Raw genomic sequence first — 16,189 nt, forward strand, 5'->3', positions numbered from 1 at the left:
TTGGCTCGGGTGCTTGCCTCCTACTCTGGGCCTCAGTTTCCCCATGGGTAGGAGCATGGGGGTTAGGGTGTGTCAGAGTCCTTTCCCAGGACTTCCCTTTCCTCTTCTTCTCTCCCTATTCTCTTTTCTGTTAAGAACCCCTGGCCTTGAACTTGAGGCCCCGCTGGTTGCAAATATTCTTGTTTGGGGCCCCTAGTTCCTCCCTTCAGTCAGGTTTGGGGTCTCGCTGTGTGCTCTGTCCCAGGTCCTCTCCTGTCTTCCCAAGGTCTTCAGCTCAAAGGTCAGGGCTATGCCGGGGAGTTTCTGTCTTTGACTGACATGCAAAGCTTCCTGGCCCCGAGCTGAATGGAGGAGATGAGTCTGAGCAGCCTCCAAGAAAGAGCTCCCTGACCTTGGGCAAATCTCGCAAGCTCTCTGAACTTCAGTTTCCTCCTTTGCAAAACAAGAACAGCTACACACGCTGTGCTCCGAAGGCTGCCGAGAAGGTAAAAGGCCACGGGTAACGTGTGCTGGTGAGGCTCTGTCTGGAAGAACCATAAGAAGAGGTTCTCCTGGAGATGACCTTGCCAAGGTGGTTCATGGTGGAGGTTAGAGATGCTGCTTGTCCAGTACCACCACGTGTGTGAAAGGGATGCCTCTTCAATGTCTGGCCTTTTAACGGTTTTCCCTTCTCTGCTGCTTCTTGGTATTTCTGCTTGGGTCTGTGTCTGGTCACTACGATATCAGCCTCCCAGTGGGGGCATAGTTCTAGGCACGGTCACCAGCACGGACCAGAGTTCATCCCAGCCGTCCTGACCCTGCTACTCTCTCAGGAGGCCGGGATGTCTCTTCCAAGAAGACGGAGGGAGGAGGCTGGTGCTCAGCGGGCGGGCTCTGGAGCCCCTTCCCGCCCCAGACCCTGCATGACCCTCCCTCTGAGCCAGAGCCTGCCAGCGGGTCTGTATTGGGAAACATATGCCCACAGCAATGCAAACAGGATGTATGCGTGATTGCAGTCTGCACCGCGAGCTTTGACACCATCCAAGGTAAACGATTTCATAAATAGCTGTCAGCTTTGGCGGGCCTTCCTAAAGTTAACAGACAGCTTTATCGGAGCTACGAGGAAGTTCAGACAGACTCTGGGGGACATGCCTTTTTGGAGGCTGGTCTCCTTACTCCCCAATTGTCACAGAGTTTAACATAAATGTTTCTCCAAGACCAGATAGAAAGCCACGTGCTGTTGACAATGGATCTCTTTTCCCCAGGGGTAACCGTCTTTGGGGGCTTTCATGTATGCTACGGAATCAGAACAGTAGGCATCATAGAACAGGTAAGTACCACCGGAAGACACTTAGAGCGGATCTCTGGGCACCTCTCCATTTTACAGAGGAGCCTGGAGTAGGTGAGAGGGGACCTCAAGACAGGGCTGGACTGCAAACCCAGATTTCCATGACTGGAAGCTATTTCCACGAATTAGGTTGCTTCCTGTTGCGTCCTCTTAAGTACGATGCGGGGTAGGTGAGGTCCACATCAGCCCATTGAACAGAGGAAATGAAGACCCAGACACTCAGGGGCTTGCGGGACTTCCCTGGGACCAGTCCGGGGCTGCAGCCACTATGTCACACTGCCCTGGGAGGGGGGTGGCCAGCATGGAGGCTGTGCTCGCCCCAGGGGTGTGCCTGTGTGTGCGTCCAGGGCGGGAAGGGGGAGAGGAATCCCTGGGGCATAATGTGAGCAGGGGAGACCGTGGCAAATCCTCTGAAAATGGTGTCTGTGGCTTCTTGGGCTGTCACAGTGCTGGTCTTTGACATCTTGTTAGTTCTAATACTTTCAGCTTCAGGGAGCAGCGAAACCCATCGAAATAGACAGGACCCAGATGGAACCAGCCCGAGACAGTTGGACATTTGCCCCCCAGGATCTCCCCAGCTTCCTTTCTCACTGGGTCCCACTGAGGCCCACAAACCTTAGTGTCTGGGCCCCTTGTCTCTCCTGTAGGTGCCCGAAGAGCCATTGGGAAGGGCTTCCAGCCTCTTCGAGGAGCCCAGCCGCGGGCTGGGGAATTCAAAGTATGTTTTCTAGGAGAGAAGCCGATTTTTCTGGAAAGGAAGTGCCTGGTGCTACAGTAGACTTTGCTGAGAGTCTCCTGCGGGGTGGGGCAGTGCAGCTAGGTGGTACTGAGGGGCAGTGGAATGGATGGGCGATGAGATGGGGTGTGGGGGGCCGTGGAATGGGGGAGCAGAGAGGTGAAGGCCAAGAGAGGCAGTGGAAATGGTGGGGGCACAGCAGCCAGCTTCTGAGCTGGGTCGGGGGGAGGCATGGGCAGCTCTGGACTTTGTGTTATACGTTCCAGATGTCCTCAGCTGTCACCAAAGGAAGCGTGGGCTTCAGGACCAGGCCTCACTGCTCGCACTGTTCCTCCACCACTGTGTTCAAGGAAAATAGGGAAAACATGACCTAGGGGTTGGGGTTGGGGGTGGGGGAGGAATCCTGGCCAGAGGCCAGGGAAGGCCGGCTCCGAGAACAGAGAGGGCACTAGGGGAAAGGGGCTGCTTCCCGGGGTCTGCAGGGGCCTTGAGTCCTGCCCTCAGAAAGAAAGAGCTACTCTGCCTCTGGGATCATCCCCACCTCCCTGAGCCCAGATGCCCTGACTTGCTCAAGCCAGAGGAAAACGCAAGTAGGGCAGGACTCCCGAGTCCCCAGCTTGGCAGGGCAGTAGGCAGGGCTGAGGCTCCCTCTCCCTTGACCTCCTTAGAGCCCAAGGGTGTCTTCGGTGCTGGTCAGAATTTTGCTGCTTTGGTGGATACTGACTTCCAGACTGTATCTGGGTGGGGTCTGAGCGGGCTTGGGTGCAGGTTTTGCACGGATGCCTCTGAGTTTAGACAGTGGCCAAGGCCTAGGATCCTGATGGGGGCCCCAGTCTCTGCCTGACAGCGAGGGGCAGGAACTCTCACCGGGAGGCAGGAGGAACGTGGAGTTCCTGCCTCTCCTTCCACACTGGCCACTCTGGCTTCTTCCTCGCTGGGGGTTCGGGGATTGGAGTTGGAATGAGAGGGGCTGCTGCTACTGTGGGCCCCTCCGACCATACCCCGGCGGGCACTGCAGGGACCCTGGACCGGTGAACCTGCAGACACACAGGCCTGCCTGGCTGGTAGCAGGCTTCCAAGGCTCCCTCTGTGCTGGGGTCCCTGCCTTGCCAGGTTTGAGCACAGGCCACCTGGGATGCTGCCAGGACCAGAGAAGAATTTGAAAGGAAGAGGACTCCTTTGTGGGTTAGGGAACAACGGATTGAGGGGCTACCAAGTGTACCAAGTGCGGGCTGTGTCTTTACATCTATGATCCCATCTCGTCCCATAGCAACCCTGTGGGGTAAGCACTGCAATCATTGTTCAGAGAACAGGACTCTGAGGTGTGGGACTCGCCTGAGCTCACACAGAACGGAAGCCACACATGGGGACAGGACATGGTCTGGGTCTGTCCTGACAGTGCACTTGACTTTAGTCCCTGATCCCCGCCCCCTGCCCCGCCCCCTTTAGGACGCTGCAGCTCAGCAAGCGGAGTGGGCATGAGTTGGAGTCACCCAGCATTGTACTCTGTGTCCCTCCGCTGACCCAAGTGACACGGACATTGTCTGTGTATTTCATTATCACCTCTGTTCCTGCTTCCTCTGCCAAACACCCCACTTCTAGTCCAAAAAGTGTTTCTCCCTGTAGGTATAAGATAAAAATGCAGGGGTCTGTTTGTAGCCAGAAACGATGCTCTGAATGGGGAAGCTGGAGTGGCCAGAGGGACCCAGGAGCAGGAAAGCTCTGAGGTCACGCACCCCTGTGAGATGCTATTTCACGAAGGATTTTTTAACTAGAGCATTGGTGCCCCTTTTTGAACCTTGTCCTTGTCCCTGTGCCTCTCGTTTATGGGCTGAATTGCCTCCCCCGTGAATATGTTCAAGTCCTAACCCCCAGGACCTCAGAACGTGACTGTGTCTGGAGATAGTATCGTCCAGGAGATGATTAGGTTAAAATAAAGCGCTGGTTAGGGTGGGCCCTGATCCAAGCCCACGGGTGTCTTTATAAGGAGAGGCGATCAGGACACATAGGAAGACACCGGGGATGCCCAAACACAGAGGAAAGATCACAAGAGGACATGAGAAGGATATGACCATATGCAAGCCCAAGAGAGAAGCCTTTAGAGAAACTAAACCTGCTGACATCTTGAGCTTTGACTTCTAGTTTCCAGGACTCTGAGAAAATAAATGTCTGTTGTTTAAGCTGCCTGGTCTGTGTTATTTTGTTACAGCAACCTGGGTGGACTAAGATGCAACCCCCCATGCCCCCCCAAAATTCTCATAGCTCGTGCTTACCACTAAGGAGAGGGAGCAAGGCCAGGAGGGGTGCTTGGCAAGGCTGATGCTCACCCACAGGAGACCTCTCTGCAAATTAGAAAAAGGTGCCCTTTCCTCTAGCCCGGAAACACAGCCACATGTCCATAGGACAGCTGAGCCCTCTAGCCGCCCAGCCACAGAGCACCCCCAAACCGCCCGACCAAGGTTGGTCTCCACTTCACTGCTCAGCCACAGCTGCTATGGTGGCCCTGGCACCTGGGGACTGACCTTAGTATCCCGTGGAGTCTCCTGCAAGAGTCAGCCCAGCCTGCCTATGCAGCTGTTTATGTGTCTTTCCAACCCCAGCGCTAGCCCTGACACTGGCTGGCTTTATGATCGAAGTCGGGCTCCCTGCACACGGTTTCATGAGCGAGACTAGAAAAATCTTGATGCATTTTACAGAAGTGCATCACACTTGGGGGGAACCCTCAGGCCAGCTGGTGGAGCCCCTCTTGGAAAGAAGGGAAGACACTGAATGAATGAACCCTAGGCTGTCATAGAGACTGTTGAGCAGACAGTGCATGAGCTCCTTCTGGGGTAAATGTCCCAGTAGGTGCAAGGGAAGGGAGATTGCAAAGGCAAATCATATACCATCCTGGACCCCCAGACACTACCATTTTAGGGAAAAGGCAGCCATAGGCTCTAACTCTGGATGAAAGGCAAACTCATACTCAATGATGCAAGATGGAAAGTTTTCCTCCAAGATCAGGAACAAGCAAGGAAGCTCCCTGTTGCTATTTCTCTTCAACATAATACTGGAGGTCTTGGCCAGAGCAATCAGGTGAAAGAATTAAAAATAAATAAATAAATAAATAAATAAATAGCATCTAGATTGGAAAGGAAGGAGTAAAATGATCTCTGTTTGCAAATGACATGGTCTTGTATATGGAAACCCCTGAAGATTCCAACAAAACAAAACAAAACAAAACCCTCTCGGAGCTAATGAATGAATTCAGCAAAGTTGCAGGATAGAACATCATCACACAAAGACCAGCGGTGTTTCAATTCATGAACAATGAACAATCTGAAAGGGAAATTACAAAAACAATTTACATTGACAGTGGCATCAAAAAGAAAAAAAAAACCACTTAGGAATAAATTTAACTAAGGAGGTAAAAGACTTGTACGCTAAGAACTCCAGAACATTTTGAAAGAAAAGAAAGAAGACTCTACAAAGTTAAAAGACATCCTATGTTTACAGATTGGAAGACTTCATAATGTTAAAATGTCCTTACGACTCCAAGTGATCTACAGATTCGATGCAATTCCCATCAAAATCCTAATGGCGTTTTTGGCCAAAATAGAAAAAAAAATCATCCTAAAATTCATATGGAATCTCAGAGGACCCTGAGCAGCCAAAACAATCTTGAGAAAGAGAAACAAAGATGGAGGGCTGACACTTTCTGATTTTTTAAAAAATATTTTTAAAAATTTATTTATTTGACAGAGAGAGAGAGATCACAAGTAGACAGAGAGGCAGGCAGAGGCAGAGGGAGGGGAAGAAGGCTCTCTGCTGGGCAGAGAGCCCAATGTGGGGATGGATCCCAGGACCCTGAGCTCATGACTTGAGCTGAAGGCAGAGGCTTAACCCACTGAGCCACCCAGGCACCCACACTTTCTGATTTTAAAACACATTACAAAACTGCCATAATCACAACAGGATGACATTGGCATAAAGTCAGACATAGAGAATGATGGAACAACATATTGTGAAGTAAACCCTCTCACATATGGTCAAATAATCTTCAACAAAGTGGTAAGGGTACATGGGGGTGTATGGGGGGGAAGGACGGCCTTCAATAAATAGTGTGGGGAAAACTGGATATCTACATGCAAAAGAATAAAGTTGGACCCTCACCTTACAGCATATAAAAAAATTAGCTCAAGATAGTTTAAAGGGGCACCTGGGTGGCTCAGTCTGCTAAGCATCTGACTTGTTACTGGCGCAGGTCATTGTCTCAGGGTTGTGAGATTGAGCCCTGCATCTGGTTCCTTGCTGGGCCTGGAGTCTGCTTAAGATTCTCTCTCTCCCTCTGCCCCTGCCCCCACCATGCAGTTTCTCTCTCTCTTTAAAAAAAATAAATAAATAAAACAGCTTAAAGACCTAAGCATAAGATCTAAAACTATTAAACTCCTAGAAGAAAATATAGGGAAGAAATCTTCATGACATTAGGTTTGGCAATGATTTTGTGAATAAAACACCAGAGGCACAGGCAACAAAAGCAAAAGCAGAGAAATGGGACTACATTAAACTTAAAGACATCTATGCAGCAAAGGGACCAACCAGCAGAATCCAAAGGCAACCTACAGAGTGGAAGAAAAATACTTGCAACCCATTTACTGATGAGGGATTAATATCCAGAATATATAAAGAACTCCTACAAGTCAACAACAAAAGTCAAACAATCCAACTAAAAAATGGGCAAAGGACTTGAACAGACTTTTCTCCAAAGAAGATCTACAATTGGCCGACAAGCCTATGCAAAAATGCTCAACATCACCAAGCATTAGGGAAATGCAAATCAAAACCACGATGAGGGATGCCTGGGTGGCTCAGTTGGTTGGACGACTGCTTTCGGCTCAGGTCATGATCCCGGAGTCCCGGGATTGAGTCCCGCATTGGGCTCCCAGCTCCATGGGGAGTCTGTTTTTCTCTCTGACCTTCTCCTCACTCATGCTCTCTCTCACTACCTCTCTCTCAAATAAATAAATAAAATCTTAAAACAAAACAAAACAAAACAAACAAAAAACCACGATGAGATATCACCTCATATGGAAAAAAGTAGGGAAGTTCCTCAAAAAATTACAAATAAAATTACCATAGGATCCAGCAATTCCACATCTGGGTATATGTCCAAAAGAACTCAAAAGCCCAATCTTGAAGAGATATTGGCGTACCCATGTTCATTGCAGAATTATTCATAATAACCAACTTGGAAGCAACCCAAGTGTCCGTCCATCAACAGATGAATGGATAAAGAAAATGTGGTCTGTGCTAACCATGGAATATTATTCGGCCTTAAAGAAGGAACATCTGTTCTCTGCTACAGCCCAGATGAACCTGGAGGACACTGTGCTAAGTAAAATAAGTCAATCACAGAAAGACAAATACTGCATGATTCCACCTGTCTGAAAAATTGAAAGTAGTCTCAGTCTTTTTTTACATCAGTCTTTAATAATACTTGCTATTAGGGCACCTGGGTGGCTCAGTGGGTTAAGCCTCTGCCTTCAGCTCAGGTCATGATCCCAGGGTCCTGGGATCGAGCCCCGCATTGGGTTCTCTGCTCAGCAGGGAGCCTGCTTCCTCCTCTCTCTGCCTGCTTCTCTGCCTACTTGTGATCTCTGTCTGTCCAATGAATAAATAAAATAATTAAAAAATAATAATAATATTTGCTATTAAAACGCAAAGCGAGCTGGTTATTTATTCCTCATCCAATATAATAGTACTGTCCCACATTAGCCCTATTCTGGCCACCACCCCTGAGAAGCCTCAGGCAGACTGGAAACCTAGAGTAGTCTAACTCTAAGAAACTTCTAGAACATAGATTGTTATTTGTTAGGCCTGGGGGAGAGGGAAAAGGTGGGTTGTTTCCCAATAGATACAGGGTTTAAGTTTTGTTCTTTTAAAAAGATTTTATTTATTCATTTGACAGAGAGAGATCACAAGTAGGCAGAGGGGCAGGCAGAGAGAGAGAGAGAAAGGGGAAAAGGCTCCCTGCTGAGCAGAGAGCCTGATGTGGGGCTCAATCCCAGGACCCTGAGCTCATGACCTGAGCTGAAGGCAGAGGCTTAACCCACTGAACCACCCAGGTGCCCCGGGGTTCAGTTTTATAAGATGAAAAAGTTCTAGAGATCTGTTGCAGGACAGTGTGCTTATAGTTCATACTATTATACTATATACTTAAAAATGATCATGATGGTGAATTTTGTGTTATGTTTTTTATCACAATTTTTATTCACTTATTTACTTTTCTCAAAGATTTTATTTCTCAGGACTCTCTGTACCCAACGTGTGGCTCAAACTCACGACCCCAAGATCAGGAGTCCCACGGTCCACTGACTGAGCCATCATTTTAAAAGAGGAGATTTCAAATACAAGATGTCGCATGGTAAGAAATCTCAGAAGAGCTCCTTTATGAAGTTATCTATTTAGGAGCTATCTATTTAGAAAATCAGGACCCGTTCTAGTAAAAACTAAAACTTGCAACTTTTTCAACAGCTTTCACTGAAATGATGTTAGAGACAAGCAGAGCCATACATTAAAAAAAAGAGAGGAGAGATTCTTGGAGGGGTTGGCTTTTGGGCTGGGTAAAATGAGGGCTTCCATAGGCAGAGGAGTAGAAGTACGGGAAGGAAGCCTGAAGCAAGGCAGGACGGGTGGAGGTGGGGGTGGGGACGCTCTAGGCAGCAGGTGGGAGAAAGTAGCCGATCTGGGGAGAGTTTATAAACCTCAGAAGCAATTGCGGGTTCGTGTGGCTATGCAGAGGCAGGTGGGGAATCATATCTCACAGGGGAGAAATGGAGGAAGGGTAAGCCTGGGAAGGCACCCACGTGGAGGCGAAGGGGACGGGACAAAGCTGAGTCTGAGGAAGGCAGGGAGTGTATGTGAGAGCACCGGCGGCGGCGGCGAGCAGGGCCGAGCCCAAGCACAGGGGCTCTCCCAGGCGGGGGATCGGATTCACCTACAGCCAGGCGGATCACGCGCGACCTTCCCTTGAACCCCGCCAGGAAATCACCGCGAAATCCCTCATTCCCATAAATTAAAGACAACCACGGTAGCGAGTCGGATGGACAGATCGGGGGCAAACAACAGTGGCCTCGCCACTGTCCCTGCCAGCAGGGGTCTTTAACACCCAAGGGCCTGGGGTTTGCGGTGATGGTCTCCTGAATCAGTTCTGTGCTGTGAACACACAGAAGGTCTCTGAGTGGGAGCCAGGGACCCCCGCTCTCCTAGTCATTTACTAGAGCAAATCAGCTCCACTTGGAGTGGGAGTGACAGGGGAGCAGCTGGGGCGGGCAGAAGGAGAGGGGAGAAGAGAGAACGTTCCTCTTGAATCGAACTTCCAGTTACTTTCTGTAGCTGGAGCTTCCTCTGCCAGCCGGTGCGGGAGCCTTTCGGCACACCTCACCCCGCCAGCCTCTCCAGCAGATCTCTGGGTTCCAATCTCCTAAATGATAACTGGATTTGAGGACCAACGATGCTTGCAAGGAGTTCCAAGGTCTTATACCCCCGATTATTTGAAATATTCAGTTCCATTGACCACCCCAACCCTGCTTCTGTTCTGAAGGTTGGTTCTGGAAATACGGGCCTAATCACGCTCAGAGCTGCCCCTTATGGAATCCACATGCCAGGCACAGCGCTAATCTCACAGGTCACTGCTTTAAACCTTCACAGTGACTCTGTAGGGAAGGTGCTTTTGTTAGGATCCCATTTTATAGCTGGGAAAATGGAGGCTCCAAAAAATTAGTAAGTTTTCCAAAGTCCTGCAGCCCAAGGTTGTGGTGCTGACAGGCCCACTGGCCAACCTGCCTGTGGAGAACTATGGAAAACACATCTCTGATGGATGGCTGGTTAACCTTTAGAGACAGCTTAGCACGGTCCAGGGTGAGGCACGCGAGGCACTCACGTTGGGCAGCAAAATGCGAGTGGTGTCAAAACCCCTCAGTCATCAAGACGAATAATATTTTTAATGCAGTATTTTAAGAAATCAAAATGAATGCAAACCAATCCGTGAGGAACAAAACATCGAAAGTTTAAACTGAGACTCCACGCGGTGGCTCGGGATTGGTGGAGTGGGTTGCGGGTTCTCTGTGGGTTTGTCTCTTGGATTCCAGAATCCTAGAGTTGGTTGGAGGCCTTGCGCCTCTGCTTTTCCCTCCCTTGAGGCTCTTACGAAGCTGATCTTTCCTACCTCCTCCCCCTTCAGGTCAGTTCCAAAAGAAACTCAGGCAGCAGGGGAGGACAGAAAGATGCCCATGCTGAACACAGAGCGGGTCTGGAACCCCAGAGAATGAATGAAACCCAGCTCTCCGTGCCCTGCCTGACTGCTGCCATTGCTGCTGCTCCTGGGGCCGCTCCTGGATCAGAACGGCCCCCCGCCCCACCTCACCCCAAGAGTTGCAGGACATTCAGTGGAAGGTGTCCACATGCTCTTGGGATGTCCAGCTGTTTGACACGTATGCTCCCTCCCTAATGCGGTGCTACGGACCACCACCCCAAAGGAAAGAAGGCCCACGTGAGGCTTGCTGGAATGCAGAATGATTGTGCCTGAGCCCAACCCTTGGGCCTATGCCTTCCAGTGCCTCAGCTCCCAGGCCCCTGGAAAGGGGCTAGATGCGGCCAGTGGAGGTGTGGGCAGAGATGGAGGGTCTCTGAGGGGTAGGAGCCTGGGCGGGGAGAGCTCTTCAGCCAGGCACACAGCCAAGTCACTGAGAGACTCTTGGCGAGGAGAAGCAGAAAGTGCCCTATCTCTGCACATCTCCAGCTGGGGCTAGGAAGAGTTGAGGATTTAATCAGCCGGGGATTTAAAGGGCCCTCCTCTTAGGCTGTGGCCCTCCACGGTTGAGCACGGGAAGGGGCTTCTTGAAGCATGGAGACCAAATATTTCAAAATGAGGACTATGCCTGAAATCTGTTGAAGGGTGTGGGATTTGGGCTTTGAGGTTCAAGCTTGAACTTGATTCCGGGGTTGCCAGCTATCCTGATTGGCTCTGGGGCTGAGGGGTTTCCTGGGACCCTGGACTTTCCGTGCTAGACCCAGACAAGTCCTGGGCCCATCCAGATGAGGGGGGGGGCGCTCTCTAGACCCTGTTCTGGCAGTATCCTCCTCAAACTCTCTGTCCTCCCCTCTTCCACACGTACAGGGCAGAGATACTGGTGAGACCCGTGGGCTTACTTCGCGCACAGGGTGCGACTGCGAGGAGCTAACATGTGTTTTCTGCAGCACCTTCAAGCCCTCCCTGATTGTACCTGCAGCACCTTGAACCCATCCCTGATTCTAGCCCAGCCACTGCCAGACAGGCATCTGCAGGCCTCTTCTCCCTCTCAGTCCGAGCCCTCTGGGGGTGAGACCTCCGTATTCATCTCTGCACCATCCCCACCCCCACCCCGTCCCCTCCCCAGCCTTGGCCAGTGTTCGGGGAGGGGGGGGGGAAGATGCTGCTTGGGACATCTGTGTTACACGGGAAGTGCTCTGCAAAGCCCAACGTGTTCTCACTGGTTGGTTGGCACTCTCATTTTCTGCCTGCCACTGGTAAGCCCTGCGAGGAAAGCCCTCTCCGGGTTCAGACAGACAGACTCTGCTCCGGGGGCAGCTGTCAGGAGGACACCAGACAGAAGGTGAATGGGCAACGAGAGAAGACAGGAGGGCCCCATGGAGAGATGAGGACACACGTCCCCACCACAGGGAGGAGAGGGACAGTAGCTGGGATCTTAACAAGCAGGCCGGCTCCATCCTCTGGCCTCTGGGGCTCTGGCACCGAGCTGGGCACCACCTGCTTTCTGAGGTCCAGGCCTAGCCCTTGGCTGCCTGCCTCCCTGCCTTTCCCAAGGCTGGTGATCCTTCAGGAGGACCCCCTGGGGGTTGCCCAGACCTTAGCACGCTGAGCTGCCCTCTTGGCCCAGGTATCTCGTGGGCAGTCTGTCCCCAAACTCTGCACTCCATCTCCTCCTCCCCCCTTGCCTCTCCCCTCTCAGCCCTAGGCCTGCTTCTCTGCCTCTAGGCTCCTGGAGACAGAGGGTCCTGACTCTGACACTGCGGGGCTCCAGCCTTGGTCCCCCTAGCCCTCCCAGTTCCCATCTCAGCTGACCCCCCTACCTAGTGAGCAAACCCTTTGGCTCCAGCACCATTTGGAGCCTGCCAGGGGGACTTGGCGGGGGGCAGGGGGAGAAGCATGACTCCGAGGCAGCCCGAATTCAGGAAAGCCCTCTCCAGCCCTTGCCAACACGCACTGAGGCTCCTTCCCACATATCCTCTCAATCTCTGTGGATCTTATTTCATTCACTTGCTGGCATAATCTTCCTGGGGTGCGGGAGTGCTGGGGGCCCAGATGCAATCCCCGTGACCAGAGAGTCCTAGAGCTCTGAGTAGAAGAAACCCCATACTGTTTGCAATTCATGGTCAGAGCAGCTCGGCTCAGAGAGGGCCAGCCACTTAGCAAAGGAACGCTCAGCGGCTCCTCCGCCACATACCTGAACTCTCTTTTTTCCGTCTGGTTGACTTCTTCTCCGTCTCCTGGGCAGTGCTCCCGAGGACCTCGTAGTCCTCACCGGGGCCTCCTGTGGTGTCCACCAGGCCTGGGCTGCTGGCCCCCATCTCCCTGGAGCCCCCAGCTGGGCCCGGGTTGAGCCTGCGCCGGGCCTCTGAGATGGGGAAGTTCCAGTCGGGGGGCTGTGGGAAAGCGGGGTGCTGCTCAGTGAAGATACGCTCCTCCCGGGGAAGGCTGTGTGGGGTGGCTGCCAGGCAGGAGGCCGAGAAGTCGGGGTACGCTGCCGCCGCTGTCGCCGGGAAGTCGGGTTTCTGGTGGAAGGAGAAAGGCGTTGGCGGATAGTGGGGCAGCCCTGAGCCCCCACTGGCTTCAGCGTGGGGATTTCGAAGGCAGCCCCAGCCCGGGGCCGGGGGGTGGGGGTTCCTCAGGCAGCTGCTGGCCACGGGATCCATCTGCCGTCCGCTGCTGTGCGCCTCGGTCTTTTCAAAGTTTGAATTCTCACACTTTTTTATATTCAGATTTGTTTAAAAACGCAAAAAAAAAAAAAGATAAATAAATACATAAGAGGGGGAAACGTTCTGCAGAAAATTCACCCCAGGAACCAAAACAAAAACCAAAACTCAAGTCTCTCCTTCAAGTACACACACGTGTGGTCAGCTGTTCGGATGTGTGCGCACACACACCTAGGTCAGACCTCGCTCCAGGCTTCCTGCCCCCGCCCCCTACACAACAGCCCGCCTTAGTGGGGTCCCCTGGATGTGTACTGGTCGCCGATGACACTAAACATTTTCACGGTGGCAGCCCAGACGCACCCGCTGATGAGTGCTTGTCTTGGAGCCCGCAGCAAGTGGCTGCAGAGGGCTGGCCCCGGGGCTGCGAGACACACTTTTAAATCCTGCGGTGGGGAGAGAGTGACAAATTTCTGAAGTGAAACATGAGAGAGGAGAGGGAGGGGTTAACCAGCACACACACGATCCCCTCCAACCAAAACCCGAGCAGGGAACTATTAATCATCAGAAACCTTATATGCACATCTAATGGGATTTGCAGATGGAGACTTTTAAAGAAACATTGTCTGTATTTCTTTTTTTAATTTTAGGGAGAGAGAGAGAGCGCAGCACACACACACCACGTCTTTAATGTGCCTCCCGTATGCTATGAAGTTATTTTATTGCGCTGTTAACAAAATTCCCCAAGTCTTGGATTTGGAAAAAGCCTTAAGTTAGATCCAGAATCCATCAAGTGCCAAATTCCGGGGAGTGAGGCAGGAACTAAGTGCAAGAGACAAGTTTGCTGATTGCATTTGATTTAAAGGCCCTTCTGCTGCTGCTTGCAAAGAGGAAGGAGGATTAAAAGAAATCTTTTTTTTGCAAGTCTCAGTGGCCCACTAGGGTCCATAGCATAAAGACACAGTCCAGAAAAAAATTATTTCTCTCTGCCCAAAGTGACATTCTCACTTTCTCAGTAACTTAAAAAAACAATCAGATTCTTCCTTCCGTTCTTTAACCCCGACTTACATGCCAATTAGCCACACTCTTCGCTAGGGGGGTTTCAAGTCGTTTTTCTCCATGGCAAAGAGAAGGCTCCTAGATAAGGTTCTGCAAGTTTCTCCAGGGCCCCCTCATTTCCACCCACCTGCTTCCCCTACCCCGGCCCCCAAGGCCACAGCTTCTATGGAATCTGGGGCATGGAAATAGGAATCAGGGGGATGCTCATTCCCAAAGGAGTTCTCTTTGGAGAATGACCACGTGGTCTTCCTGGCCTGTGCCTGTCACACAGGAGGACCAACTCTCCTTCCAACTGGTTTGTCAGTCTACTTGATCCCCATGCCCTGCTGGTCTCTCAGGAGGGTTAATATAATTTCTGGGAGGTTGACATTCCAAGCACACGGGCCAGAGCTCCCCTCCCACTGAATCTTTCCATGGCCCAGAGCAGCGGGATCAGGGCCGAAATGGGCACGGACATCACTGCGTGCTGGTTGGTTCCAAAGATGCCAGGAGGGCCCAAGGGCCTCAGCCCTGCAGCCTGGAGGCTGCACACGCATTCTTCATGATACTGGCATCGGGCTTCTGGAATGGGCATGGTGTTGGAGACCAGGAGAAGAGATGGGATCACTGCCACGAATCAGACTCATCTCTCTGCTTTGCCTGGGGACTTAGCTGTTACACACGCGTTTCTCCTCTGGACTTCATGATCTCCTATTATGGGTCAATTAAGAATTATGTTCAATATTTTACAAATGAAAATGAGGCTTAGTCAGAGGGACACAGTGAAGAAAAGGCAGAACCAGGAATTGCCCTCAGGCATCCTGTCTGGGGCAGCTTGACGCAGAGGAAGGAGCGTGGATTGTGGGCTTCAACAGGTGCGGGTTCAAATCCTGGGTCTGCCGCTTCCCAGCGACGTGCCCTGAGACAAGTTACCGCTTCTCCCCGAGCTTCTATTTCTTCTGCTGACATTCACCCAGAGACCTCAGCACCGCACAATATTCCCCCAAGAAATCCCCATAAAAGCACTGTGAGATAGGTGCTTTTCTCATCAGTCCCGCGTTTCAGAAGAAGACTTGGGAGCCCAGACAGGCTGGGTAACGAGCCCGGGGACACATAGCCAGGAGGTTGGAGGACCCAGGATTCTGAACCCCGCTGAATTCTGGCCCTGCTGAATGCCCACCCCACAAACACCTGATAATCTAAAGGAGTCATTTCTGGGAAGTGGAGCCTGAGAAGGTAGAGAGATAATCACGGTCCCTTATTCGCCTCTTTATCCTTAACTCGAGGATTCCAAAAAGAGACTGTGAGGGAGGAGCGCTGAGGAGATTGTACTGCACAGCCTTGTGGGGGCTCTAGACGAATCCACAGGAGGCTGGGAGGAAGCCCTGGCCTGTTAGCTTCCCCAGGAAAACCTCCCAGTGGTTGTAACTGGACTCCTGGGCCTCTGCAGCTGGTCTGGGGAGCCCAGCCCGGGGAGGCCCAGCCCAGGGAAGCCCAGCCACGGCCTTTGGCCTCTAGGAAGGGGTGGGCCGAGAGGTCAGGGGTGCAGTGAGAAGGGCACGGCAGGGGTGCAGTGCACTCGGGTAGGCCCGGCAACCCCCTGCACCCCTGCGCCCGAGCAGCTGCCTGCGTCTGTCAGCCGCCCCGCGGGGCGCGGCCAGGGGGCCCCCGTAGGCCTCTACATCTTCCTGACAGGCCTCTCTTCAGAGGCCAGGAAAAAACAACAGTCCCTCCCCTCACGGCAGCCCATTTGTTAGATGAAGGCCGGGAACCAGCACCTTTAACCTCCTCCAAGTCAGCATTTCCCCCTCTGGGCCCCGCAGGCCCCCAGACAGAGATGGATGGAAGTGGCTGTTTGTGGAAAAAAAAAAAGCCCCGTGACTGTGCAGCCAAGGGGAGCAGGGTTTTCAGGAAGGGAGGGGACCCCGCTTCTGGTTGTTGTTGGGGTGGCAGGAGGAGGAAGAGGAAGAGCGTGCGTCAGGAGGATGGTCGGCCACACCTGAGCCATCCCAAGGAACTTTTGGAATTTCCCCCATTGTGAGAGACAAGCAGGGCTTGTCCTTGGCGCCAAGGACCGGACCTGCTTCCCTGTGTGCTAGGCCACCCCACCCACCTATGCCTGGAGCCGCAGGGTGTCT

At 52.1% G+C, this 16,189-nt stretch overlaps 1 protein-coding gene across 2 annotated transcripts in view; it reads right to left on the minus strand.

The window, feature by feature from the left end:
• The window catches only part of MEOX1 (mesenchyme homeobox 1), a 20,785-nt gene extending 7,328 nt beyond the window's left edge, over nt 1–13,457 (minus strand). For both annotated transcript variants that reach the window (XM_004772594.3, XM_004772593.3), the window contains exon 1: nt 12,548–13,457. In XM_004772594.3, the coding sequence (XP_004772651.1) occupies nt 12,548–13,016 (469 nt within the window). In that variant the 5' untranslated portion in view covers nt 13,017–13,457. The remainder of the gene's footprint in view (nt 1–12,547) is intronic.
• Between the last annotated feature and the right edge of the window lie 2,732 nt (nt 13,458–16,189).

This window comes from Mustela putorius, unplaced genomic scaffold (assembly GCF_011764305.1).
Source record: "Mustela putorius furo isolate JIRA1106 unplaced genomic scaffold, ASM1176430v1.1 tig00000487_pilon_pilon_pilon, whole genome shotgun sequence".
Classification (NCBI taxonomy): domain Eukaryota; kingdom Metazoa; phylum Chordata; class Mammalia; order Carnivora; family Mustelidae; genus Mustela; species Mustela putorius.